We start from the raw sequence: 27944 nt of genomic DNA, 5'->3' as shown, positions 1-27944 counted from the left end.
ATAAAATTGCTTTCAAATAATACAATAAAGATTTAAAAAATGACTCGCGTAACCTTGCAAATCCTCTAGAATTATAGTGATGAAAGAAACCCCTGCATTATTATTTCTCATGGGAAACATAAGTTCTTGTTTAATATGGGAGAACCGTTTCTGAGATATTACAAATAGCACAATGTTAAGTTAGTTACTAATATGAACATTTTTTTCACTAGAAATACTTTTGATTGTATGAATGGTATTTAAAACTTAATAACGTCTATGTATGGAAGTGATGCCTCCTTTGGGACTAAAATTTTTGGGCCAAAAAATTTAGTAAAAATATTTGACAAATTTAGATGCCCTTATACTAGATTTGTAAGTTATAGCTTCTATGATCTTTCAACTAATGAAAAAATTGTAGGAGTTAATGATATAACTGCTTCTAGGAAGTTAAAGTATGGAAAGCCTTAAGAATTCAATTAGCATTATTATGTTGAAAAATGGAATGAATTTATAAAACAAAACCTTAATGAAAAACTCATCACTGATCCCGCTTCTATTGTTGATGCTCACAATAGAGTAATTAAAGGCCAAGAATAAATTACACTTGATTACATAGCCTTTGATGATTAAAAATGTCTTGCTTACTAAATAAATCTTCCTCCAGTTAAAGGAAAATTAGATAAAGAAAAACTTGATAAGTTTAAAATTCCTAAAAATTAAATGAAAAATCTAATGTAAAATGGAGAAGTTTAGTTAGAAACAGGAGAAACAGTCAAGCTAGATGATGTTAAAAGTGAGGATAAAAGAGGTAATAGTGTACTTTTGTTTGACTGCTAAAAAGAATCGATTTTAGATGAAGCTATTTCTAACAATAAGATTTTATATGCACCTTCTTAAGATAATCAATTAATTCTTGTTGTTCATATGGCTCCTTAAGAAGTTGTTTCTTTACCAAAATACAAAGAATTCTTAAGCAAATTTGAGGCTAATGTCCAGCACATTTTTATTAGTCCAGGCTTTTAAGAAGTAATTCAAGATAATCATTATGATATTATAAATGTTCCTTACAGACATCAAAAGGTAGTATCTAAACTTTATGAAGACTTTAGTGAACATTTCTTAAATATTTCAACTGTTTAAAGCCAGTTTATTAAGTAGTAAGACAATAAACAGGATAATTAGCTTCTTACTTTGAATCAATTGTTTCCTGATATAAAGAATCTTTAATTATCTAAAAGAAATTTTGAATTTACTGTAAGTGGTTCAAATAATGATTACATTCCTTTAGACGCTGTAGTTTCTAATGAGTTAAATAAAACTATTGTCTATAATTAAAATTATTTAAATTTAGTGAATGAGCTCAAACAAAACTCACTAAATGCATAATAAAATATGGAAGCTTAAAAAAAACAAATTGACGATAAAAGATTTGATCCTGAAATAATTCTTTTAGGCACAACATGTGCTTTGCCATCAAAATATAGAAACAACAGCTCTATCCTTGTTAAAAATGAAAAAAATGATACAAGTAATTTTTTTTTCTTCAAATTTTTATATCAAAAAAAGAAAAGTTATATATAATATTAATAGACAAATCTATATAACTCTAAAATATTTAAAAAAATAGGTATAATGTTAGATGCAGGTGATGGAACCTATTTCTAATTATTAGGAATATACGGAAATAAAAAAATAGATGAAGAACTTTTAAAAATTAAAATTATTTTGATTTCTCATTTCCATGCTGACCACTACATGGGGTTTTAAGAGGTAATTTGGAGAAGGCAAGAGGTTTAAAGAAAGAGAGGTATCAAATATAGTGATGATCCTATTTATATAGTATTACCTTGGGACATGGCTACATGGGTAGATGCTTTAAGACACATGGAAGGAGATATTTTATTTAATGAAGTTTATATTTAATCATATAATAATGATGATTTCTCTGAATATGCCACTCATGGATTTAAAAAGTTAGAATTTGATTGCCAAAAAGCACAATACAACACATATGAGGAAGATAAAGCTATAATTAGAAATAAAAGAATAGGAGAAATCTTAACTTCTAACGCAGAACGCCTTAATTAAAATATTGAAGGGTTGAAATTAAAACTTAAAGAAGTAGGGTATTCTTCTTTGAAAATGATACCAGTTATTCATTGCTAGTAAGCTTATGGATATGTTTTAGAGGCAGATGATCCTTATCAAACTAAAATTTCTTATACAGGAGATACTCGTCCTTGCAAAAAGTTCATAGAAGCAGCTAATAACTCATCGCTTATTATTCACGAATCTACTTACTAACATGATGAAGTTGATTTAGCTGAAAAGGCTTTGCATAGCACAGTTACTGAGGCTATTGATGTAGCATTGCAGTCACTATCAAAAAATATTCTCTTGACTCATATCTCAAAGAGACATAAACTCTTGAAAATACATGAAGAAGGATAAACAAAAGAATTTATTGATTTTGCTTAAAACAATACAGTTATGGCCTACGATTTTCTAAGATTTAGGCTTTCGAATTTCTATGAACTTGTTCCAATTACCAAAGCTGTTGGATATATTTACAAGAAGAACTGAATTCTATGAAAATATAATTATTTTTAACTTAATCATGTATTTATTATAACATTTAAATTAATACTAGTTTATTCTTTTGTGAAATAAATAAAATATGTTTTAAGATTAAAATATTCTAATAATAATTATTTTATAATCATTTAAATTCTAAATTAAACCTTTTTTGGTATTTTTATTATATAATTAGTAATTAAATTTAACTTCTAAAAAATTAAATTTTTGTTAAAAAACAATTAAAATAAATTAATTAATAAAATAATTAGATTTTATTTTAACAAACTATTTTTGAGTTGGAAATTAATTTTTCTTAATTTAAACTAAATTTTTTGACCTTTCAAATAAATAATTAAGCTTCAACTTAAAATAAATTTATTTATTTATTTTATTTTGTTTCAATTTTGTAAAATTAAAAAAAAGTCCATTATATAATTAATCCTAGAATTAAAATATTGCTAACTGTGTAGGTGCAGAAGGCAATATTTCATTTAATTTTTATGTTTTTAAATTAATTTTATTAATGCAATATTTTCATTAATTATATCATACATTTTTTATCAAATTTTAACAAATTTTTTATTATTTTTACAAACTCCGCTTATTACATATATCCTATCAGCAGAATTTTAAAACTAGGAACGGCTATATATTTAAGTATTTCATTTTCAAATCTAATAATATTTATTATTAATGGTTAAATTAGTTAAAAATTTAAAATAAATTTTAGAACTTACATTAAAATATATTAATATATTAATTCTTGGTACAAAACAAAAATAAAAAAAAAGTATGATTCCAACTTTATTATCAAGCTTATTTAATAACTAACTATACATTTAAAACATTAAAAAAACAACACTTTTTTATTAATAGATTTTGAATACAAGGATTGAGTTTAAAAAATAAATTGTATTTTTCTTAATCATACTTGAAGTTGAGTTCTTTAGTAGAAACATGTAAATGCTCTCTTCTTTCTTTGGAGTAAGTCAAGGGTTTCTTTAAGACGACGAGTAAAGAATACTTGAGTGGAGGGGACACTAGATAACACATTAGTGTATTAAGCAATAAGCCAATCAAGATCATCGCTTTGAGGTTGTAAGCTATCATATACAATACTTGCATATTCAGGAATTTGGTTTGCATAAACAACTTTAATGTCTGCGAAGAATTTTTCATTGTAAGGTTTGATTAAATCAGAATCCTTGGTGCTAACAAATCCTTCCATAGAATTTTAAAGAATTCTTTAAGAGAATTCTAGCTTATTAATATATTAATTCCATAAAACTTATCTCTCTTCAGCAGAAGCTACAATTGCTCTGCATTTTTGTTCCATATTCTTAGAGGTATCAGAAGAATCTTTCTTCAGTTATTCATCAAAGATCTATTAAATTTAGTAATTAAGTTAAGTAATTATAATAATTGTATAAAAATTTACTTGCTTCTTTTCTTATAAGGTATATTGTGAAGATTAGTGAGCAAGGCATACAATTTGCCATTCGCCTTCATTTCCAATTTCGAATCCTTCAAGCTCTTTATTTTATCCTTTAAACCATTAGACTAGTGAAGATATTTATTCTTAAGAATCAGCATATTAAATAAGAGCAGTCTTGATTGTAATAATTTTATTCTTTTGTTCCTTAGAAGTAGATAAGAGGAAATTGTAACAGAAAGAAAATAATTTTTATTTCAAAATTGATTTATATTTAAGAGGAGTAAATAAGCTAACAATATTAGATAAGTAAGTAAATTAAGGAGCTACTATTTCTTCACTTACTTCGTTTTTGATACAGCTAATAAAGATATCAACATATTATTCAGAAGATATCTTGCCATCTCTAGCCTTTATTACAATTAATATTAAAAAATTTATGAAGAAATTTTGTTTTTTTTATTTTTACCATATCATAGAAAGCCTTCCATATAAGAGTACGAGTAAGAACATCAGATATTTTGTGAAGATTGTGTTATAAGAAAGTAAGAGAAACAGGATCTAAAATTGTCTTTATGAAAGCATAGTCTCCATAGTTCAAGAGGACAGCTTTGAAATTCTTTGAGCCATCGTATTCAATGGTTGTCTTTTCAGCAGGCTTTAAGATAACAGTCTATTCAGTGATATTGCAATTTTCATCGAAGAATGCAACCTTCATATTGTGTCTTCTGAGAGTAGGATGCATTTCAAGGGCACATGTTTAGTGGATGCAGAGACAAGCGTGTGAATTCTAGTTGTTAGGATCGAATTCAGGCTAGCATTCATTCAAACCAGCAGTGGAAATCCATTCTTATTACCATTCCTTCAAACTGAAACCTAAATTCAATGTTTGGAATTCGACATCAAGGTTTTCAATGAAATCATTTAAGTCTGCGTTTTTGAAAGCAAACTTATTGAAGTAACGCTTCATAGCAGAAGAAAAGTTTTATTCTCCGATTAATGAAAGAAGTTATCTAAGAGTGGAAGCACCCTTGGCATAGGTAATACCATCGAAGATATTTTCAGCTACTTCTGTGTTTGGAACATCACCAGCAATTGGATGTGTTGTTATTTGTTGATCAGTGTTATAACTAATTAGATATCAAAAAAATTTAATTTTAATTAAAGAATTAAAAAAGATTCTTTTTACCCCCAAACTTTTCTGTTATTGAATAGCACAAAACCATCAGCAATACGTCTAATTTTTGATGAAATTTTAGTCAAAACAAAGTGACCCATAAAATCGGCGAATGATTCATTAAGCCACAAGTCATTCCACCACTTCATGGTAACAAGATTACCAAACCAATGGTGACATAATTCATGGGCAATAACATTCAAGAAAACAGTCATTCTTGTGTCTGAAATTTCCTCTTTGAATACGAATCTAGTATCATTAAAAGTAACCAAACCAGCGTTTTCTAATTTATATGAAAATTGAATAATTAATTAAATACATTTACATTCATTAATTAATTAATTTATTTTTAATTTATAAAACACTAAATTCTAATAAAATACTAGTAAACATCTATAATTAAAATAGCAAATTTGCAATTAATCTAAGTAAAAACTTTTTTATTTTTGATGGATATTTAAAAAAAATCAAAATATCTTTATTTATTTATTTATTTATTTATTTATTTACCCATTGCACCACAATTGAATTCAGGACAGAAAATTTAGTCATATTTTTCAAATGGATAAGGGTATCCGAAAAATTCAACAAAGAATCTCATGCATTCATTAGTAATTTCGAAAATGAAATCAGAATATTTCTACAAATAAGGAAGTGATGATTCTCTGCAGTAGACATTCATAGGGATATTCTAATTTAAATATATTTAATAAGCATATAAATATTATCTTTTTTTTATAATATTTAACTTCCAAATAATTATATTTAAAAACCTCAATAAGTTTATAAAAAAAAAATATTTTTTTTTACGTTATATGAATTAGGTCCTTTGATGACCACATAAGGACCAGCAGCGAAGCCGAAAAGATAAGTAGGAAGAATTTAAGTGGTCTTGAAGTAAGAAATATTCTTATTTTCTAATGACATTCCTTAGAGAAGTATATCTGCATTGCTTCCAGCAGAAGTGAAACTTTCCTTATTAAAAGCCCCTTATTATTCAGCAAATTAGTTAGAAAGCATAATCCAATCATTTGGATAAACTGCAGTTAATTTCATAGTTGCTTTGAGATTAGGTTAGTCAAAATTAGGGAAGATACGATTACACCAGAAAGACTCACATTAAGAATAGATATATTGTTTTCCATCAGTATCTGTGAAAGAGTGTAAGCCTAGACCATCATCAGCATATTTATTTTAATATACAATAGTGACAGTGTTCTTTTCGTTGCTTTTAAGGTGATTGAGTGGGAGCTTAATGAATAACCCATCAAAAACGTGAGCAAAATTAGGCTTGTCTTAGCTGATCTCGTTTCCATTGATGACTATTTTAAACAAATCGTTTCCTCTGAAATCGATGAATAAATCTTCAGTGAGATTCAAAGTTTCGAAGCTTGCCTCAACTTTTTTATTAAAATAAATTAGTTCATTTACATAGTTACAAATATTGTTAATTTAACTATGCTCAATTTTTTGCCAAAGCGAATATTAAATGTTTTTCTAATCTTTTAATTATGAACTAAGAAACTATCATATTACCTAATCCTCTAAAAGTTGTTCCTTTTTCTAATGCCAAATGAAGGTTATAGTTAATAGATCCTTACTTGATCATACTATAACGCTTTTCAGCTTGTTCTTAAGTCATAAAATTGGGTTTCTCAATTTCCATTTTAACTTTTGTTCCTTGCTAATAAAAGATATTTTTCAAAGTTTTTGATTTAACAATTTATAATTTTTTAATTGATTTTAATAAAATATTCGGATCTTTTTAATTCAGAGTATTTAATTTGGCGTACTCTCGTCAAAAAATGAGTAATTATTCGTTTAAAATTTTAATTTCTATCTAAAGTACTTAATTAATCTTTCTTTTGAAACCCAAAAAAGATATTTCGAATGTATTTTTTTATTTTAAATACTTCGTTTATTTAAAAAGAATATGATTACAAATTAAAATAATATTTTATTTTTAATAAAATTTTAGCAAAATAAATTATTAATTTTATTTCCTATCGTTTAAGAATACTAAAAAAAGATTCAATTATTTATATTATCAAATTTAATTGAGAAGAGAGTTTTTTATTTTATTTAGCTTATTAAATCTTTTTTTTGTACTTAATTTTCTTATCAAAAAATGAAATACCTTTATAAATTTTTAAAAATTTAGCAATATCTTAAAGTACATTAAGATCGCATAAGCAATGATTCAAATTAATACTTAAAAATTATCAATCCACAATTAACAAAAATTAAATTACTAAAAGCTAATCAATAAAAATAGCTTTTAAAGCTTCCTTACAAATATTTGGTGATATTTATTCATAAAAAAGTATAAATACTATTAGCCAAAAAAGAATTTTGATGGCTATTTACTAGTTTTTAATTAAATTTAAATAATTTATTTCATAAATAAGCGATTTAATAAATTATTAAAAAAATGGTAAAATATGGAATTAAACCTTCTTGTTTAAAGAAAAATTTTAATATATGATTAAATTTAATTACTTTCTCTCTTTATCAAAGAAATTCATTTGCTAAAAAAAATTATTTTTTTTAAAGAGGTCTGTATTGTGCTATTAGAAACAAAAATTTTTTAAATAAATTTTGTCATAAGTATTTGAAATAAATTGAACCTAATCATTGAGTGAGTATTTATAATTGTTTTTTAAAATTTATAATGTGTAAATGAAGAAACTAAAAGTTTTTAATTAAGATATTAAGAAAATGGTAATAAAGTACCATTTGTCTATCTATACTTGTCATCTTGAGGCCAAAAAATTAGCCCAATAAGGAGAGACTTTTAAAACGTACCTACATAAAAATGTACCCATAATATACAAATTTAAATAAAAATTAGTTTTTTGGATAAAATAATTTAGCACTGTAGAGAGGTGTCCACTAGAAAAAAGTGCCCAAATAAGACAATTTGAATTGTAGTATCTTTTATATAAAGTATGTCTTTGGAAATATTGTAATTGATTATTTATTTTATTACATATAGTTTTGTTGAAATTAATAAAAACAATTTTAAAAATAATTTTAATATCTTATTTATAAAGAAAGCTAAAAATATATTAATCAATCATATACTGAGAATAAAACTTAAATAAATGTATTCAAATTAAACCATTTATTTAATACCTTTACATGAATTAAATTTATATAAAAATACTTGTTTTATTACTATATCACTTTTTTAAATCAAATTTATTCAATTTAAATTTGAGCTTTTTCAGCAATAAAGTTAGAGTTATGATCTAAGTTATATCCTACATAATATTTATTAAAGATCTACTATCCTAATACAACTTATTAGCCAACTTTACCAAAAGGTTCACAAAATCTTAAATAGTATGTTCCATCAGATTGTCTTTCAGAATATTCTTGAGGAGCCAAAGAAACAGTAAAAATTTATCCATCTTCTTAATATAAATCAAATTCAAAATCACCCATTCCTTCGATTTTATCCACATAAATATCTCCTTCATTGTATTTGCTATATTTGATTGCTTTTAATTCAAATGCTTTGAGCATAGCTTTAATAGACTTTTTATTTAATGTGATGCAATTTTAAATATAGGAAAACTCAAATGGGAAATATTAGTCTGTTTAAATTGAATGTAGAGGAATAGATTCACCATCATATCTGAATTTATTAGATCCACGAATAGAATATCTATGCTCATAATCATAACTTTTCAATTAATTGGCTTTAGTTCCAGATTTAATGAGTGAATAATCAGGTTCACCAATATTAAGAAAGCCAACATCAATACTTTCTTATGCAATTGAATTGTCTAAATTTGTCACATTGAAAAAGAAAGTCCTGTTGTTGATAAGCTTTTAGTCATATAATTCTTAAATTACATTAAATGATTAAGCAACTGGTGCAAGACAAAACAAACTTAGACCTTTATCACTATTAGGAATAGTGAAATTAAGTTCAGTACTAATTTATCCAATTTAGAAAGGAGCGTTATAATAGTTCTTGTCCTTTATTTTCAGCTCATTTATTCCACATTGACTAGATTCTTTATCAAAGACTTGGAAATCACAGGAAAAAGTATCAATAACCATGAATGTTGGACACTATTAAGTACCATATCTGACTTCAATTCCAAGACCATGTGAATTGAATGTCAAAGGTAGTGAGATAGTATTTGAAAGTACTAATCCCAAACAAAAAGCAAAGATAACAATTTTTATCATTTGAATTTTTTTTAAATATTTTTTCGAATTACTAATGTTTATAAATTTAGTTTGAGATAAGACAGATTTAAATCTTTCATTTATTAAAAACTGTAAGTGCGATAAGAAATTAAAAATTATTAACATACTTTTATGAGCTACTTATTAATTACCACATTATCCTTTTTACCATTCTTATCTTACAAATTAATTGAGCAGAAAATTGTAATTAAAGGTATTTACTTTTTAGAATTATAACAATTTTTTCTATCTAATTTTATTTGGTTACATGAAGTAAGCTTCTAAATAATTTTGTATTTTCCCTCTTATAAGTTGAATTAATATTCTTATTTTAGTCTATCAAAATTTAAAACTTAAATTTTCTTAATGTTTTTGATATCTGCCATTTTCCTGAAGGTATTTTTTTGATCTGGTTTAGTGAAATTATTGGATTTTCAACACTTTATCAAACATTTTTAAATATCAGAATTAATATAAAGATAAGAAACCTTAAAAAAATATTTTTAAAAAATAATTATGTATTTAAGATTGAAGGTATTTAAAAGATGAATAAAATCTTTAAATAATTTATTTTGTATTTTGAAATTTTTTGCAGGTAAAACTGTTATAATTCCATTATGAATAAATTAAGCTACTGTATTTTCTATTAAATTTTTAAAAATTTAATAAATTCTATTTCTATTTGTTGATGGGCATATTTATATCCAACAAGTTAAAAAATGTATCACTATTTCATAAGTACAAAAGTTGTCATACAATCCTAAAATTTTTTCTTTAAGTTTTTACATAATTTTAAATATTAAAGAACAAAATTAAAATTCACAATAATAAAAGAATTAAAAATAGTACAGTCAATTTAGGTAGGTCTACATACTTATTTATATTTTATCAATGTATTTCTTTGAACACGAACAGAAAATTTCTTGTCTTTCCAAAAATCTTTTATGCAATAAAAAACCTTAATTATATTTAAAATAGCTCATTTTTATATACTTTTGCCTCTTTATTCACTAAAATACAATCAATCAGATTCATCTTTAAGCTTTTTATTATTTCATAAAAAAATTTAAAATACTTTATTTAAAGCTTTAGATATAAAATTGGCTTTTTTCAAATTATTTAAAATGTAAAACAATTTCATATAATTTGATGTTAGTTAACTAATTTAAAATAAAATCAATTGCTTGGAATTTATTTCTTTCATATATTAATATATCTTCTTCTTAAATTTTAATTAAATCAAATAACTTTTGATAGTATTTTGTACAATTTAGCCATGTATTTATTCTAAATAAAAATGTATGAAAGAATATTTATAAATAAATTAAAAACTTATAACGTCAAATCTTAAATCTTTGCTAATCACTAGTAAAGATAAATGTTATTTATTTTGCTTTTTTATTCTTGTAAAAATTTGTCATTATTAAAGTAGAATTATTCAAACTATTTTAATTGGAGTAAAGTAACGAACCTTTAAAAACATTAAATTATAACTTGTCCTTCAAAAAATATAAAGAAAAATTTTTAATTTAACCAATATAAAATTAGATATATTAATATACGAATCACTTAAGTTTCACCTTTATTCATATTTTTTCATGCTGGTGTACTAAATTTATTTTTGATATTATTCATATTTAAATTGAAGATATTAGTAATTTATCATTCATTTAAAAACATTTTCTTATTCAAAATATTTTATCATATTAATTATTTATTTTTATATACAATAAAAGAGAAACAAAAGAAAAGTTTTTATAAAACTTGGTTAAATTTTAATTTATTTAAAACCTTAATTAGTATAATCTTTTAGGACTTTTCAAAATTTTTTATTCAAAAAGTAACAAAATTTGATGAATTTTTATAATTTTTTTTCATTTATTTTTGAATGAGAGATTTTATTTAAAAATATTTTAAATTATTAATTTTTTAATATTTTAAAATGAAAAATCTATCAATTTAATTTAATAAAAGAGACTAATTAAAAATAACTTGTATTTGATAAGAAACTTTATAAAATAAATAGTAAAATAATATTATTTTTCAAAACAATTACCTAAATTATTTTTTTTATTTGAATTATCATAGTTTAAACAAAATATCTTTTACAAAATGAAAGAATATTTTGGTTACTTGAATAAAACTTTTATTAAGATAAACTTCAATTTTAAATAAATTGTATAACATATAAAACTTAAGAAATGTATATAGTATGGGTTAGGATAATGATTGGGTTGTTGATCACTCTTCAGTCCTATCAGGTTACCTATTTATTAAATAAAGATATTGCTAAAAGAAAAATACAATAAAATAATTTACTTGAGTTTATTTTATGAATAAATAGTTTTACTTTGGGATTTAACATTACTTAGTGATATTGTAAACTACTGATTTAATTATTGAGTATTTATATTTAAATTTTTAACAGTTTCTGGTGATTAGCTGACTATTTTTTCATCAATACATTCTTAATAATCTATGAAAATAGAATCGTTTTAGCTTTTTGAGTAAATATCAATATTTTAAAATCTTGGTAATTTATTTTATTATTAATATTAGTAGCTATTTAAAATATTTGGATCTATAATTTAGATTAAATTTTTATCTATTTTTGTTAGATATTTATTATTAATTATATTTTAAAGCCCCTAAATAGCATCATCAACTTTTGACTGCTCGCTTCTTTAAGTATGAATATCATAATATACAAACTACTTCGGACTTTACATTTAAATATCAGTAATTTATTCTCTAATTCTATTTTTGTCTAAATATATATTCCCCTTTTATTATTTATTGAATAATTATTCATCAGACACAATGGGTTTTGGGATACAATCAAATATTTTTAATTAATCTTTATTAAAAATTACAGCTTTAAGCTTATCTATTTCATTTAGTTTATTAATAATATAGGTAATATCTAGTTATTATTCTATCATTTACATTCCTTTTTAAACCAGTTTAGCTCGATTATCATTATTTTGCAAACTCTTAGCAAAAAGTTGCTTAAAATAATCATAAAAGTTGTATTTTATTTTATTTTTAATAATATTAAAGAATTTTTAATACTAAATTGTCGTTAATAAATGTTTTGATTTTTAAAAAATTATTTAAGAAAAGTTGGGTTACTCATATATGTCTATTTTTTCAAGCTTGTTTTTTTTGGTTTCTAAGTTATTATCTGCTTAATTAGAATCTCCACCATTTCTTTATTCACCTTCTTCATAATTGGTAAAGCTTTTTATTTATTATATATTATTGTTTGAAAGGATTTTATCTGAGTTTATTATTTCTTAGATTACAGATTGCTTAGGTTTAATATGCTTTGTTTTGTTTTTCTTGTTTTTTGTTGTAACTTTTTCAGTCTCAAATTTTTTAATATTCCTATCATCATAAATTAATACCTCATCACCTATAGCTTTATGTAGATAAAGCTAAGTAAAGCGGTATGTAATTATAGAGCCAACGGTTGTTAATAATTTCATAAGCCCTCCAATTTAAGCCACAATATCTTAAAACTTTTAATAGCGTCTTTACATCAGATTTTCTTTTTATTTTTAAAGCCTAATTAAAACTCGAACAAGCACATTATAATTACTAAAGAAGGATGTCTCTTACTATATTGTAAAAACAAAACTGTGCTTATTTTTAATCTCCCTAAACATGAATCCAACATCGTCTTAGATATATTGATTTGTAAAATAGAGTTGAACTTCTTTTGGAAAGCTCGATGAAGTCTAAGTATATAAATTCATGCCCTTAGAGGAAAAGGGATCCTCATGATTTAAAGGATCTACTATTGTATTTGATAAAAATATTTGTATTTTACTCAACTATAATTTCTAATTGATAACATCCATAGGTTTGCAAATAATATTAGGGTCAGTTCCATTTGAACACTTTTCTACATAAACAAAAACTTAAGCAAAACTCTAAGCATCAAAGTCTCCTTCAATGTAGATATCTTAACCTTAATCTAAGCAATATAGGTTTGTTAAATTTAATTTGTTAAAATAAGGCTTAACACTTGGTATTCCTATATCTTTTTCTTCACAGATCTTCATAGTTTTGTTATGGGAAATCAGCTATCTTAACTCCATTCCTGAGTCTGAGTTTTTTTATATCTGCATAATTTACTAAACAGCATACATCCTAAATATGGTGGGGTCTGACCAAATTTCAGAAGCACCGTTAGAAACGCCAAACATTGCAACAATATTATTATTAGTAATATTTATTCTTGCTGCTGAAGTAACTGATCTTTCCTAAGTGATAATTGTAGGATCAAGTCTATTAATAAGGATAGATCCAAAAAAGTAGCAGCCTGAAATAAAACAGCAACCAATAATAATTGTAACTAAACCTCCATACACTGTCTTATAAGCAGGACTTTTTTAAAAATTCATTTGAACTCCTTGTCCAAAAATGTCAGCAAATTTTATAAATGAAATTAATGAATTCATTTTATTTATCTTTGATTTTGTTTCTCAAGTTTTAATCAATATTTAAATAAAAATAATATTTATTTATTATCTAAAATCAATTGTACTTGAACATATTTACAATTAAAATTGATGATTCTTATTGTGGGAATTACACTTGATTGTTAAATTTAAAACATTACAGCTTGTTTTATCTTTTTAAATTCTTTGGATTTGCTGTTTATCACAAGAGCGAGCTGAAAAATTACTTTAGTTGATATCTTTAATATTATTTAATTTTTTGGTGAGTTGTTCTAAACGTAAAGTAATTAATTGTATCTTTAGATTAAAGGGATTTTATATTTAATAAGAATTTTTTTATTAATGCAATTTGATTTTATTTAAATATGGAATGATTAAGTATTCAAAAGGTATTGTTTCTTACAAATAAAATAGTATAAAAATATAAAAAGATATTTATCTGAATAGATTTTTTTAAAATTAGTAAATGATTTAAATAATTTTTAAGTATTATTTGCAAGTAATTATATTGATACTTATTTATTTTGAATTAATTAAATATTTACTTAATTCAATTTTCTTTTATTTAATCATTTTTTGATTTGGAAGTTAAAAAATACAAACATATTCAATAAGTTATTAATCTAAAGCATTATAATCAAAATCCATAAGATTAAATTATTAAAAAGGTAAAGAATTTAAAAATATTAAAGAACTCACTTTTTGATGATTTCTCAAATTTAATCAATATTAATTTTTTGATGATAAATATATTATTTGTATTATAAAAATATGTTTTGTATAAAATTCTATCAAAAAGTTATGATTTTTATTGCAGTGATTACTCTGAATTATTAAATTTTTGAAAATATTATTTTAGTTATTACTATCAAATAGATAGAATAGATAGGATATTATAAAGTAGATTAAAAAAGTTACTGTAGTTTATATTTTTCTTATGATTAGTACAATTAAAAGTAATATATTTTAATAATTATAGCACATTACTTAATATGTTTAACATTATTAATTGAATAACGCTTTAAAAATATTTGATTAATAACATAATCTCATTTTGCTCAAATATCAAATGATTATATTTTAGCTTACCAAAACGTTACTGATTTAAAAATATATGCTCAAAAAGAAATATAAAAATAATCATTATTTCAAAATAATTTTCATTTAAAATAATTTTTAAATATTATAAATTCAATATTAGTATTATTTCTTCAAAAATACTACTATTGATTCAAAGTTAAATAAATATTAATTAATTTAATTTCATTTTGATTGTTTTCTTCATTTTTGATTGAAAAGTTTAAAGATATTAATATTCAACAAGATCTTAATCTAATAAAAATATAAAAGCTATTCTCTGATAATTATTTCTTGAGTAAGAAATATTCATTTAGTAAAATAATAAATATTATTTAATAAATATTTTAAAAAAATAAAAGAAATAAAAAAAAGGCTTTGAAGCAGGTTTCTAACCTGATAGATAAAAAAAATAAAAAATATTTAATCTTGAATTTCAGTATTTAAAAAATGAATTAGTTTATTAATTTATAACTACAAAATTTTAGTTTTAAGATTAAATTAAAAATATATCCATTTCAAAAAAATTGGTTTCAGATATTAACCACACTAAGCGAAAATGGACTTATTTTATAAAATTAGTATTTTAAATTTAAAATGCTTGGTTTGAATATTTATTTTTATTTTTTAAGAACTAATAAATTAAAAATGATAGTAATTTATCCTCAACTGCATATATTATATAATATAAAAAAGCACATATGCATTAAAATTAAATATCAAAATATTTATTTTAATTTTTCAATATTTATTTTAAAAATGAGTTAATTAATCAACATATGATTAGCCTTTTTGACTATCTTATTAAATTTGTTAATTTTATTTTTTCTTATTAAATAATTATTTTTAATATTCTTACTTATTTTATTTGTAACTCTGCTTCATTTAAACTTTTTAACCATAATTTTAATATATTTTTATCATAAGTTGAACAATTAATAGAAAAGATGAAGCTAATTAATGAATTCAAATTTAAAATTTCAAATAAAAATAATTAAATATCTTAAATTCCTTCAAGACTATAATTTCTTATATCTAAACATTGTATATTTGTAAAATTTTAAGGGATCTTTGAAAGTTAAAAGTTTTCACAACAATTAATTTTTAAAGTATTAATGTGCATATCTTTTTGATATTTTAAATCGTTAAAGTTAAATTTCTAACCTAATTGCTGTTCCATTTTTGATTTCCTTAAATGAATAAAATTTAAGAGTATATAAAATAATTCTTATTCTTTTAAAATATTATCTTATTAAATACTAACAACTAGATTAAATCTTTTTGTTTTATCTCTTATTTCTAATATTTTCGGTAACTATCTTAAATCAAAAAATACTTCAAATACCTTACAATCCATGATAGCTTTTACAAAATCTATCTAGAGTTATTAGATTTAATTTAAGAATTCTTCGTTATTAAAACAATCATAAACTAATTTGTAGTTTTTAGTACTTTTAGCAAAATTTTCAAATTGTATTTTGTATTTATTTAAAGAAATTTTTAATTATTTAACATCTAATTACACATTTAGTAAAATTCTATTAATATGGCTAATTAATGACTGAGAAACATTCATTGTATTTAAAATTTCGCAATTAAAATGTGTTAAATTAGATAGTTCATCTCTGCATGTTTGCCTCTCAATTTGTAAGTTTTCTAAGACTTTAATTTTATCTAAATAAAAATAGAATTTTTCAAAGCGATTTATATTGCTTAAAACATATTTTATAACATTGTCAATATTTTCGATTTCAACAAATCTTATGCTAGTATTTTTTATTAAGTTTTATGATTAATTATTTATTTCGCAGATATTACTTTCAATTTCATAAATCTAACATCTTTCTACTGTTAAAAAAAGAGAATCTAAATTTAACAATAATAGATTCTAAATAATTGATTTAAGGTCAATTGGACTCTCATTATCCATTAGACTTAGATCTAATTACTTTAGTTAGATTAATTTACCTAAATCTTTTGTTATATTAGCCATAAAAGTATTTTTTAAGTTATTATCTTCTAATTCTAATTTTAAAATTTTTAATTATGTCTACTAAATAAATAAAGATACGAAATTATTAGAATCTCCAAAATCGATTAGATTATTTTTATGTAATTTTAATTCTAAAATATCTAATTGAGGCATTTAGTTATAAAGCGAAGATATTAATAAATATTCTTCTAATTTTGTTATTCTAACAACCCATGTGTCAAAGACTAGAGAAAGCTTATTTAATTACTTCAATTCCAAAATATTTTAAAAGAGCGTTTTAAGAGCATCAACTTCTAATATATTTAAGTAGCCGAAATTAATTTCAAGGCTTTACGCAGTAGTAAATAACTTTATCTAGTTTATTAAACTGATTAAAACAGATTTATCTCTAATATTATCACCATCCAAGCTTATACTGATCTCTTTAAAGGAGGCAGCACAAGTTTTACTATTTTAAATAAAGTTTTATACATGCTTTTAATCTAAAATTTCCCAAGCTTTTTTTTGAAAGCTTATTTTGTTACTAATTTTCTAAATTGAAGTCATTTTTTATTTTATTTTTTGTATGATTAATTAATTATAAACAATTTAAACAAAAACTAGAGTTTAAATACAAAGAATAAAAGTATTTTATTTTTTGGATATTTAAGTTTTTTATTTTTTGAATGTAAAAGTATTTTATTATTTGAATAATATATTCAAGAAAAATCATTACAAATAAACATTTTTTATATCAGTAAATATATAATTGATTTAATTATATCATCTCCTCATTTATTTATTGTAAATGTTAAGATCTGACCAATTTTAGAAATATACTCTCGCTCTCAGAGCTAGTTGATTAAGTCTGTATAAAGCACATATGAATTAAAATTAAATATCAATAATTTTATTTTAATTTTACAATATATATTTATAAAGAGTCAATCAATCAATATATGACTAGCCTCTTTGACTGTCTTATTAAATTTAATAATTTTAATTTTTAATGATTAAATATTATTTTGAATATTCTTATTTATTTTATTTTAAGCTCAGTTTTATTTAAAATTTTTAACAATAATGTTAATTAATCATTAAAATGAGAAGAAGAAGAATTGATTTCAAAGATAAAGCTAAATAATGAATTCAAATTTGAAACTTCAAATAAAAATAATTAAATATCTTAAATTTCCTTGAACCTATAATTTCTTATTTCAAAGCATTGAATATTTGTAATTTTGTAAAGGATATTTGAAAGTTAAAAGATTTCAGAACAATTAATTTATAAAGTATTAACTTGCATATCTCTTTGATATTTTAAATCGTTAAAGTTAAATTTCTAGCCTAATTGCTAAACAAAATCAAGGAGTATATTATTAGATTCTTATTCTTTTAAAATATTATCTACATAATTTGGACTTTAAAATTAGATAATAAATCTTTTTGTTTTATCTCTTATTTTTAATATTTTCGGTATCTATCTTAAATCAAAAAATACTTCAAATACCGTGCAATTCATGATGCATCTAAATTTTGTTAAAACTTTTAAAAGTTAGTCTATATTGAGTTATTTGTATTCATTATTATGTAATTTAAGTTAAAATATTTTAAGAGCAAAAATATCTAATGAATCCAAGAATTTAGCTAATCCATTTAAATAATCCTAATTGATAGTTTACTCAATATAAACTTCATCTAAAGAAATATTTTTTGGTAACCTAAATTAATAAATTTAATTTTAAAATTTCTCGTGATTAAAATAATCATAAACAAATTTGTAGTTTTTAGTACTTTCATCAAAATTTTCTATTTGCATTTTATATTTGTTTAAAGAAATTTTTAATTATTTAACATCTTAGAACACATTTAGTAAAGTTCTATTAATAAGGCTAATTAATGACTGAGAAATAATTGTATTTAAAATTTCGACATTAAGATGTTTTAAATTAGATAGCTCATCACTGCATGTTTGCCTCTCTATTTAAAAGTTTTCTAAGCCTTTAATTTTATCTAAATAAAAATAGAATTTCTCTAAATTAAGAAAGCTATTTATGTTGCTTAAAATACTTATTATAGCATTGCCAATATTTTCAATTTCTACAAATCTTATGCCAATACTTTTTATTAAATTTTACGATTTATTATTTATTAGGCAAATTTCGTCAATCTAACACCCTTCTACTGTTAAAAAAAGAGATTCTAAATTCAACAAAAATAAATTCTAAATAATTGATGTAAGGTCAATTGCACTCTCGCTATCTTTTAGAGATAGATCTAATTACTTTAATTAGATTAATTTACCTAAGTCTTTTGTTATATTATCCATAAAAGTATTATTTAAGTTATTATCTTTTAGTTCTAATTTTAAAGTTTTTATTTATGTCTACTAAAGAAATAAAGATACGAAATTATTAGAATCTCCAAAATCGATTAGAGTATCTTTCCATAATTTTAATTCTAAAATATCTAATTGAGGTATTTCGTTATAAAGCAAAGATATTAATTAATATTCTTCTAATTTACTTATGCCAACAACTTATGTATCAAAGACTAGAGAAAGCTTATTTAATTACTTCAATTCCAAAATATTTTTAAAAAGCGCTTTAAGGACATCAATTTCTAATATATTTAAATAGCCGAAATTAATTTCAAGGCTTTAAGCAGTAGTAAATAACTTTATCTAGTTTATTAAACTGATTAAAACAGATTTATCTCTAATGTTATCACCATCCAAGCTTATACTGATCTCTTTAAAGGAGGTAGCACTATAATAAATTTCTTTTATAAATTTTTATAAGCTTATTTAATCTAAGATTTACCAAGCATTATGTTTAAAGCTTAGTTTGTTATTACTTTTCTAAATTGAGACCATTTTTTTAATTTTTTTGTAAAATTAATTGATTATAAATAATTAAACAAAAACCAGAGCTTAAATAAGTAGAAATAAAAGTATAAATAAAAGTATTTTATTTTTTGAATTGAAAAGTAGAAATAAAAGTATAAATAAAAGTATTTTATTTTTTGAATTGAATATTACAAACGTATAATTTTATTTAAATAATGAATCTAATAAATAGATTTTTTCCATCACTTGATTAAAAAAAAATAATAATTGTAAAAATTTATTGATTAAAGAATAGTATATATATATATATATACTGACTTTTTTTTATATTCTAATATCTTTTTATGTTTTTCAATTATCAGAGAATAACACTTTACTGTAAAAATTTAATTTTTTGCACCAAAAATTAAAATACTCTGATTGGTTTTTAAGTCAAAGTATATATATCTGTCAGATAAATTCTGATTTAAAAAAAATAAATATGTAATCTTCCATTTAGTCATTTATATATCAATATTTTTACAAATTATGTTGATTTACTTACATATATCCATCCATTCAGAGGGATTTTAAAACCAGAAATGGATGTATAAAGCACATATACATTAAAATTAAATATCAATAATTATATTTTAATTTTACAATATTTATTTAAAAAGAGTCAATGAATCAACATATGACTAACCTCTTTGACTGTCTTATTAAATTTAATAATTTTATTTTATAATTATTAATAATTATTTTGAATATTCTTATTTATTTTATTTTAAACTCTGTTTCATTTAAACTTTTTAACAATTATTAGAATAATTCATCTCTAAGAAAATAAAAATAATTGATTTGAAAGATAAAGCTAATTAATGAATTCAAATTTGTTACTTCAAATAACAATAATTAAATATCTTAAATTGTTTTGAACCTATAATTTCTTATATCTAAGCATTGAATATTTGTAAATTTTTAAAGGATATTTGAACGTTAAAAGTTTTCACAACAATAAATTTTTAAAGTATTAACTTGCATATCTTTTTGATATTTTAAGTCATTAAAGTTGAATTTTTAGCCTAATTGCTGTTCCATTTTTGATTTCCTTAAATGCAAAAAATCAAAGAGTGTATTATTTGATTCTTATTCTTTTAAAATATTATCTTGTTAAATTCTAATAACTTCTTAAGAAAGCATATTAAAGTATAAGTCATTTGGACTTTTCAATTAGATAATAAATCTTTTTGTTTTATCTGTTATTTCTAATATTTTCGGTATCTATCTTAAATCAAAAAATACTTCAAATACCGTGTAATTCGTGACGCCTCTAAATTTTGTTAAAACTTTTACAAGTTAGTCTATGTTGAATTATTAGTATTAATTATTATGTAGTTCAAGTTAAAATATTTTAAGATCAACTCCATCTAATGAATCCAAGAATTTATCTAATCCATTTAAACACTCCTAATTGATAGTTTACTTAATATAAATTTCATCTAAAGAGATAATTTTTGGTATATGAGCAAATTAAATGCTACTTAATTCTGATATTTATAGTATTTTAAAACATTAATTTTATTTTTAGTAGAAGTTTAATTCTTAGATTTAATTTAAGAATTCCTCATTATTAAAATAATCATAAACAAATTTGAAGTTTTTAGTACTTTCATCAAAATTTTCTAATTGCATTTTATATTTATTTAAAGAAATTTTTAATTATTTAATATCTTTGAACACATTTAGTAAAGTTCTATTAATATTGCTAATAAATGACTGAGAAACAATTGTATTTAAAATTTCGAAATTAAAATGTATTAAATTAGATAGTTCATCTCTGCATGTTTGACTCTCTGTTTATAAGTTTTCTAAGACCTTAATTTTATCTAAATAAAAATAGAAATTTTCAAAGCGATTTATATTGCTTAAAACATATTTAATAACATTGTCAATATTTTCGATTTCAACAAATCTTATGCTAGTATATTTTATTAAGTTTTATGATTAATTATTTATTTCGCAGATATTACTTTCAATTTCATAAATCTAACATCTTTCTACTGTTAAAAAAAGAGTTTCTAAATTTAACAATAATAGATTCTAAATAATTAATTTAAGGTCAATTGGACTCTCGCTATTCTTTAGAGTTAGATCTAATTGCTAAAGTTAGAATAATTTACTAAAGTCTTTTGTTAGATTAACCATAAAAGTATTTTTTAAGTTATTATCTTTTAGTTCTAATTTCAAAATTTTTATTTATGTTTACTAAATAAATAAAGATACTAAATTGCCTGAATTTCCAAAATCGATTAAATTATCTTTATGTAATTTTAATTCTAAAATATCTAATTGAGGCAATTATTTAAAAAGTGAAGATATTAATTAATATTCTTCAAATTTTCTTATACCAACAACTTTTGTGTCAAAGACTAGAGAAAGCTTATTTAATTACTTCAATTCTAAAATATTTGAAAAAAGAGTTTTAAAAGCATCAACTTCTAATATATTTAAATAGCCGAAATTAATTTCAAGATTTTAAGCAGAAGTAAAAAATTTTATCTAGTTTATTAAACTGATTAAAACAGATTTATCTCTAATGTTATCACCATCCAAGCTTATACTGATCTCTTTAAAGGAGGCAGCACAAGTTTTAATTATTTAAATAAAGTTTTATAAATGCTTTTAATCTAAAATTTCCCAAGCATTATGTTTAAAGCTTAGCTTGTTACTAATTTTCTAAATTGAAGTCATTTTTTTATTTATCTTTTGTATGATTAATTAATTATAAATAGTTTAAACAAAAACTAGAGTTTAAATATATAGAATAAAAGTATTTTATTTTTTGGATATAAAAGAATTTTATTTTTTTAATATAAAAGTATTTTATTTTTTTAATATAAAAGTATTTTTTTTTGAATTGAATATCAGAAAAATTTAGTTTTATTTAAATAATTAATCTAATAAACAATTTTACCCATTACGCTACTTAGAAAAAAAAATAAACTAACTTTATCCTAATTATTTCAATATTCTAAAAAAACTATTATTCTAATATTCTAGTTCGAAACTTTAAAATATTTTGAATATTCCGTATATATTCAAGAAAATCATTACAAATAAACATTTTTTATAACAGTAAATATATAATTAAAACTTTGATTTTTATTTCATATAAAAATTTAACTTATTGCTTTAAAATTGCAATAAATTGCCTTATTTTATAAAATTGGTATTTTAAATCTAAATTGCTTGGTTTGAATATATTTTTTTTAAGAATTAATCAAATATAATAGTAATTTATCCTCAACTTCATATATTATATAAAACACGTATGCATAAAAATAAAATATTATTAATTATATTATAGTTTTTCAATATTTATTTAAAAAAATGAGTTAATCAATCAACATATGATTATTTTTTTTAGTCTTACTAAATTTGCTGATTTTATTTTTTCATTATTAATAATTAATTTTATTATTCTCATTTATTTTATTTGTAAATCTTCATCATTTAAAATTTTTAACCATAATTTTAATTGATTTTAATCTTATTCTGAACATTATACTGAATAAATGAAGCTAATTAATGAGTTCAAATTTAAAACTTCCAATAAAAATAGTTAAATATTAATTTTTTCAAATCTTCTATTACTTCTTACATCTAAGTATCGAATATTTGTAAGTTTTGAGTTTTAAAAGTAATCATAGCAATTAATTTTTAAAGTATGAACTGGCAAATCCTCAAACTTAAATTTCTAGACTAAATGTAGTTCCTTTTTTGATTTCCTTAAATGCAAAAAATCAAATAGTATAATATTTGGTTCTTATTCGATTAAAACATTATCTTATTAAGTATTAATAACTACTTAAGAAAAGGTATTAATTTATGAGTCATTTTACGATATATCTAGATTCATATTGAATTTTTAGTCTTGAGGTAAAATTCTTAGTAATGGTTTAAAAAGATATTAAAATAGTTGACAATTCAATTAGATCATAAATCTTTTTGATTAATCACTTATTTTTAATATTTTCGTAAACGATCTTATATCAATGAATATTTCAAATGTTGTACAATTCATAGAGTCTCTTAATTTTATTAAAATTTTTACAAGTTAGTCTGTATTGAGTTATTAGTGCTCATGATTATATAGTTCAAGTTAAAATATTTTGAGAGTAACTGTATCTAATGAATCCAAAAATTAAGTTATGCTTTCTAAAGAATTCTCATTGATAGTTTACTTTATATCAATTTCATCAATAGAGATATTTTTTGGTAAATAAGCTAATTAAGTTTGACTTAATTCATATAATTATAGTTTTTTAAAGTCTTAATTTTAAATTTATTAGAAGATCAATTCTTAGATTTAATAGTCCTTATTTCTATATTAAAACTCATAATTATAATTGTAATTTTTAGCAATTTCATCAAATCTTTCTACTTGAAATGTATATTTATTTAAGGAAATTATTAATTTTTTATGATCTTAAAGTAAATTGTTGTTAATATGGTCAATTAATGATTGAGAAACAATTGTTTTTAATATTTCGACATTAACATTTATTGAATTAGATATTTCATCTCTCCATGTTTGCCTTTCTATTTGTAAGTTTTCTAATCCTTTAATTCTATCTAAATGAAAATAGAATTTTTCTAAATTTAGAAAGCGGTTTATGTTGCTTAAAACATCTTTTATAACATTGTCAATATTTTCGATTTCTACAAATCTTAAACCAATATTTTTCATAAAGTTTTATGATTAATTATTTATTAGACCAATATTATTTTCATTTTGGTCAATCTAACACCTTTCTACTGTTAAAGAAAGATCATCTAAATTCAACACAAATAAATTCTAAATAATTGATTTAAGGTCAATTGCACTCTCACTATCCTTTAGAGTTAGATCTAATTACTTTAATTAGATTAATTTATTTAAATTTTTTGTTAGATTAACCATAAAAGTATTTTTTAAGTTATTTTCTTTTAATTCTAATTTCAAAGTTTTTATTTATGTCTACTAAATAAATAACGATACGAGATTATTAGAATCTCCAAAATCGATTAGATTATCTTTTTGTAATTTTAATTCTAAAATATTTAATTGAGGCATTTCTTAATAAAGCAAAGATATTAATTAATATTCTTCTAATTTTCTTATGCCAACAACTTATGTGTCAAAGAATAGAGAAAGCTTATTTAATTCCTTCAATTCCAAAATATTTTTATAAAGCGCTTTAAGAACATCAACTTCTAATATATTTAAGTAGCCGAAATTGATTTCAAGACTTTGAGCAGAAGTAAATAATTTTAATTAGTTTATTAAACTAATTAAAACATATTTATCTCTAATATTACTACCTTCCAAGCTTATACAGATCTCTTAAAAGGATTTAGCACTATTTTTAATTTTTTATATAAAGTCTAATAAGCACTTTTAGTCTAAAATTTCCCAAGCTTTTTGTGTATAGATTAGTTTTTTATTAATTTTTTAAATTGAAAGCATTTTTTTTAATTTTTCGTATAATTAATTAATTAATTATAAATAATTTAAACAAAAATAAAAACATAAATAGGTAGTATAAACAAGTTTTTTGAATAAAGGGTTTTATTTTTGAAAGTGTTTTGTTTTTTTAATAAAAGTGTTTTCTTTTTTGAATGAAAGTGTTTTGTTTTTTGAATAAAAGTGTTTTGTTTTAGAATAAAAGTGTTTTATTTTTTGAATAAAAAAGTATTTAATTTTTTGTATTCAATTTCTGAAATATTTAGCTTTCTTTAAATAATGAATCAAACAAACAATGTTACGCCATGATGCGATTAAGGCAAAAAATAATTATAAAATAATTATAGATAATATAATTTCTAATCTAATAATTTGATTAACTAATGTTTTGAGTTTCAAAAAGTAAATTAAAGGGAAAAAAAAACTTTTATTTTGATTAAAAGTTTTATAAAAAAGATATTATTAATATGTTAAATATAATATCTAAAATAGATGGGAGGTTTTCTGAAATATTGGAAAATTTTTAGAATTTGCTGTTATAATATTTTTTTTAAGAAAAAATTAATTAAAAAAGATAGTAATTTATCCTCAACTGCATATATTATATAATATAAAATACACACACACAAATTAAAATTATGTATAATTAATTATGTTGTAATTTTTAATATTTATTTTAAAAATCAATTAATCAATCAACATATGATTAGGTTTTTTGACTATTTTATTAAATTTGTTAATCTTATTTTTTCTTCTTTTATAGTTATTTTTAATATTCTCATTTATTTTATTTGTAACTCTCCTTCATTTAAATGTTTTAACCATAATTTTAATGTATCTTTGTCATCAGTTGTGCAATTAATTGAAAAGATGAAGCTAGTTAATGAATTCAAATTTAAAATTTCTAATAAAAATAGTTAAATATCATAAATTTCCTCATAGCTTTACTTGCTTACTACTAAGCATTAAATATTTGTAAATTTTTAAAGGATATTTGAGAGTTAAAAGTTTTCACAACAATTAATTTTTAAATTATTAATTGGTATATCACTTTTATATTTTAAATTGTTAAAGCTAAACTTCTAGCCTAAATGGAGCTCCTTTTTTTATGACCATAAATGCAAAAAATCAAAAAGTATATTATTTGATTCTTATTCTTTTAAAATATTATCTTATTAAATGCTAATAAATTCTTAAGTATTCATATTAAAGTATGAGTCATTTTAAATTATCATTAGATTCATATCGAATTTCTAACTTTCTTTAGGTAAAATTCTTAGTAATTGTTTAAAAATATATTAATAATATAGACTATTCAATTAGATAATAAATTTTTTTTCTTTATCACTTATTTTTAATATTTTCGGCATCTATTTTAAATCAAAAAATACTTCAAACTCAGTAATATTAAGTATGTCTCTAAATTTTATTAAAACTTTTACAAGTTAGTCTACGTTGAGTTATTAGTATTCATTGTTGAGTATTTCAAGTTAAAACATTTTAAGACCAATTGTATCTAATGAATTCAAGTATTTTGCTAAACCATTTAAAGAATCCTAATTGATAGTTTACTCAATATAAACTTCATCTAAAGAAATATTTTTTGGTAAATGAGCATATTAAATGTTACTTAATTCTGATAATTATAGTTTTTTAAAGTATTAATTCTATTTTTAGTAGAAGCTTAATTCTTAGATTTAATTTAAAAATTTCTCATTTTTAAAAGAATCATAAACAAATTTATAGTTTTTAGTATCTTCATCAAAACTTTCTAATTGTATTTTATATTTATTTTAGGAAATTGTTAATTATTTAATATCTTAGAACACATTTAGTAAAGTTCTATTAATATGGCTAATTAATGACTGAGAAACAATTGTATTTAAAATTTCGACATTAAGATGTTTTAAATTAGATAGCTCATCGCTGTATGTTTGCCTCTCTATTTGTAAGTTTTCTAAGTCTTTAATTTTATCTAAATAAAAATAGAATTTCTCTAAATTAAGAAAGCTATTTATGTTGCTTAAAATACTTTTTATAGTATTGCCAATATTTTCAATTTCTACAAATCTTATGCCAATACTTTTTATTAAATTTTACGATTTATTATTTATTAGGCAAATATTACTTTCACTTTCGTCAATCTAACACCTTTCTACTGTTAAAAAAAGATATTCTAAATTCAACAAAAATAAATTCTAAATAATTGATTTAAGGTCAATTGCACTCTCGCTATCTTTTAGAGTTAGATCTAATTACTTTAGTTAGATTAATTTACAGAAGTCGTTTGTTATATTAGCCATAAAAGTATTATTTAAGTTATTATCTTTTAGTTCTAATTTTAAAGTTTTTATTTATGTCTACTAAATAAATAAAGATACGAAATTTTTAGAATCTCCAAAATCGATTAGAGTATCTTTCCATAATTTTAATTCTAAAGTATCTAATTGAGGCATTTCGTTATAAAGCAAAGATATTAATTAATATTCTTCTAATTTTCTTATGCCAACAACATATGTATCAAAGACTAGAGAAAGCTTATTTAATTACTTCAATTCCAAAATATTTTTAAAAAGCGCTTTAAGATCATCAACTTCTAATATATTTAAATAGCCGAAATTAATTTCAAGGCTTTAAGCAGTAGTAAATAACTTTATCTAGTTTATTAAACTGATTAAAACAGATTTATTTCTAATGTTATCACCTTCCAAGCTTATACTGA

At 21.4% G+C, this 27944-nt stretch overlaps 8 protein-coding genes across 8 annotated transcripts; 1 reads left to right on the top strand and 7 right to left on the bottom strand. All coding sequences in view use genetic code 6, as the record gives it.

Annotated features, from left to right (window-relative positions):
• Positions 1-39: 39 nt before the first annotated feature.
• Positions 40-2565, top strand: TTHERM_00352210 (metallo-beta-lactamase domain protein; the record flags this gene model as incomplete). The annotated part of the gene is made up of 2 exons (XM_001023079.1): positions 40-1510; positions 1610-2565. 2 exons carry the CDS (start codon positions 40-42, stop codon positions 2563-2565), a joined length of 2427 nt encoding a protein of 808 aa, XP_001023079.1.
• A 919-nt stretch (positions 2566-3484) lies between these two features.
• On the bottom strand, positions 3485-6834 carry TTHERM_00352220 (peptidase M1 family aminopeptidase; the record flags this gene model as incomplete). Its single annotated transcript, XM_001023080.3, has 7 exons — positions 3485-3943; positions 3998-4402; positions 4461-5121; positions 5181-5451; positions 5679-5859; positions 5979-6568; positions 6705-6834. 7 exons carry the CDS (start codon positions 6832-6834, stop codon positions 3485-3487), a joined length of 2697 nt encoding a protein of 898 aa, XP_001023080.3.
• A 1529-nt stretch (positions 6835-8363) lies between these two features.
• TTHERM_00352230 (hypothetical protein) lies at positions 8364-9380 on the bottom strand (the record flags this gene model as incomplete). The annotated part of the gene is made up of 1 exon (XM_001023081.2): positions 8364-9380. The coding sequence occupies exon 1, from the start codon at positions 9369-9371 to the stop codon at positions 8364-8366; it is 1008 nt and encodes a 335-aa protein (XP_001023081.1). The 5' UTR covers positions 9372-9380.
• A 2232-nt stretch (positions 9381-11612) lies between these two features.
• TTHERM_000352229 (transmembrane protein, putative) lies at positions 11613-13837 on the bottom strand (the record flags this gene model as incomplete). Its single annotated transcript, XM_012799522.1, has 2 exons — positions 11613-11637; positions 11691-13837. The coding sequence occupies 2 exons, from the start codon at positions 13835-13837 to the stop codon at positions 11613-11615; spliced, it is 2172 nt and encodes a 723-aa protein (XP_012654976.1).
• A 5010-nt stretch (positions 13838-18847) lies between these two features.
• On the bottom strand, positions 18848-19761 carry TTHERM_00353240 (hypothetical protein; the record flags this gene model as incomplete). Its single annotated transcript, XM_001023083.1, has 2 exons — positions 18848-18899; positions 19025-19761. The coding sequence occupies 2 exons, from the start codon at positions 19759-19761 to the stop codon at positions 18848-18850; spliced, it is 789 nt and encodes a 262-aa protein (XP_001023083.1).
• Positions 19762-20929: 1168 nt separating this feature from the next.
• On the bottom strand, positions 20930-22467 carry TTHERM_00353250 (hypothetical protein; the record flags this gene model as incomplete). Its single annotated transcript, XM_001023084.1, has 2 exons — positions 20930-21001; positions 21028-22467. 2 exons carry the CDS (start codon positions 22465-22467, stop codon positions 20930-20932), a joined length of 1512 nt encoding a protein of 503 aa, XP_001023084.1.
• A 1605-nt stretch (positions 22468-24072) lies between these two features.
• Positions 24073-25059, bottom strand: TTHERM_00353260 (hypothetical protein; the record flags this gene model as incomplete). Its single annotated transcript, XM_001023085.2, has 3 exons — positions 24073-24078; positions 24161-24925; positions 25009-25059. 3 exons carry the CDS (start codon positions 25057-25059, stop codon positions 24073-24075), a joined length of 822 nt encoding a protein of 273 aa, XP_001023085.2.
• A 1688-nt stretch (positions 25060-26747) lies between these two features.
• TTHERM_000353259 (hypothetical protein) lies at positions 26748-27146 on the bottom strand (the record flags this gene model as incomplete). The annotated part of the gene is made up of 1 exon (XM_012799521.1): positions 26748-27146. The coding sequence occupies one exon, from the start codon at positions 27144-27146 to the stop codon at positions 26748-26750; it is 399 nt and encodes a 132-aa protein (XP_012654975.1).
• Positions 27147-27944: the final 798 nt, after the last annotated feature.

The sequence above is a fragment of the Tetrahymena thermophila genome (assembly GCF_000189635.1).
Source record: "Tetrahymena thermophila SB210 genomic scaffold scf_8254460, whole genome shotgun sequence".
Classification (NCBI taxonomy): Eukaryota; Ciliophora; class Oligohymenophorea; order Hymenostomatida; family Tetrahymenidae; genus Tetrahymena; species Tetrahymena thermophila.
The sequence above is the reverse complement of the archived record's forward strand: the minus strand, read 5'-3'. Positions and strand labels throughout refer to the sequence as shown.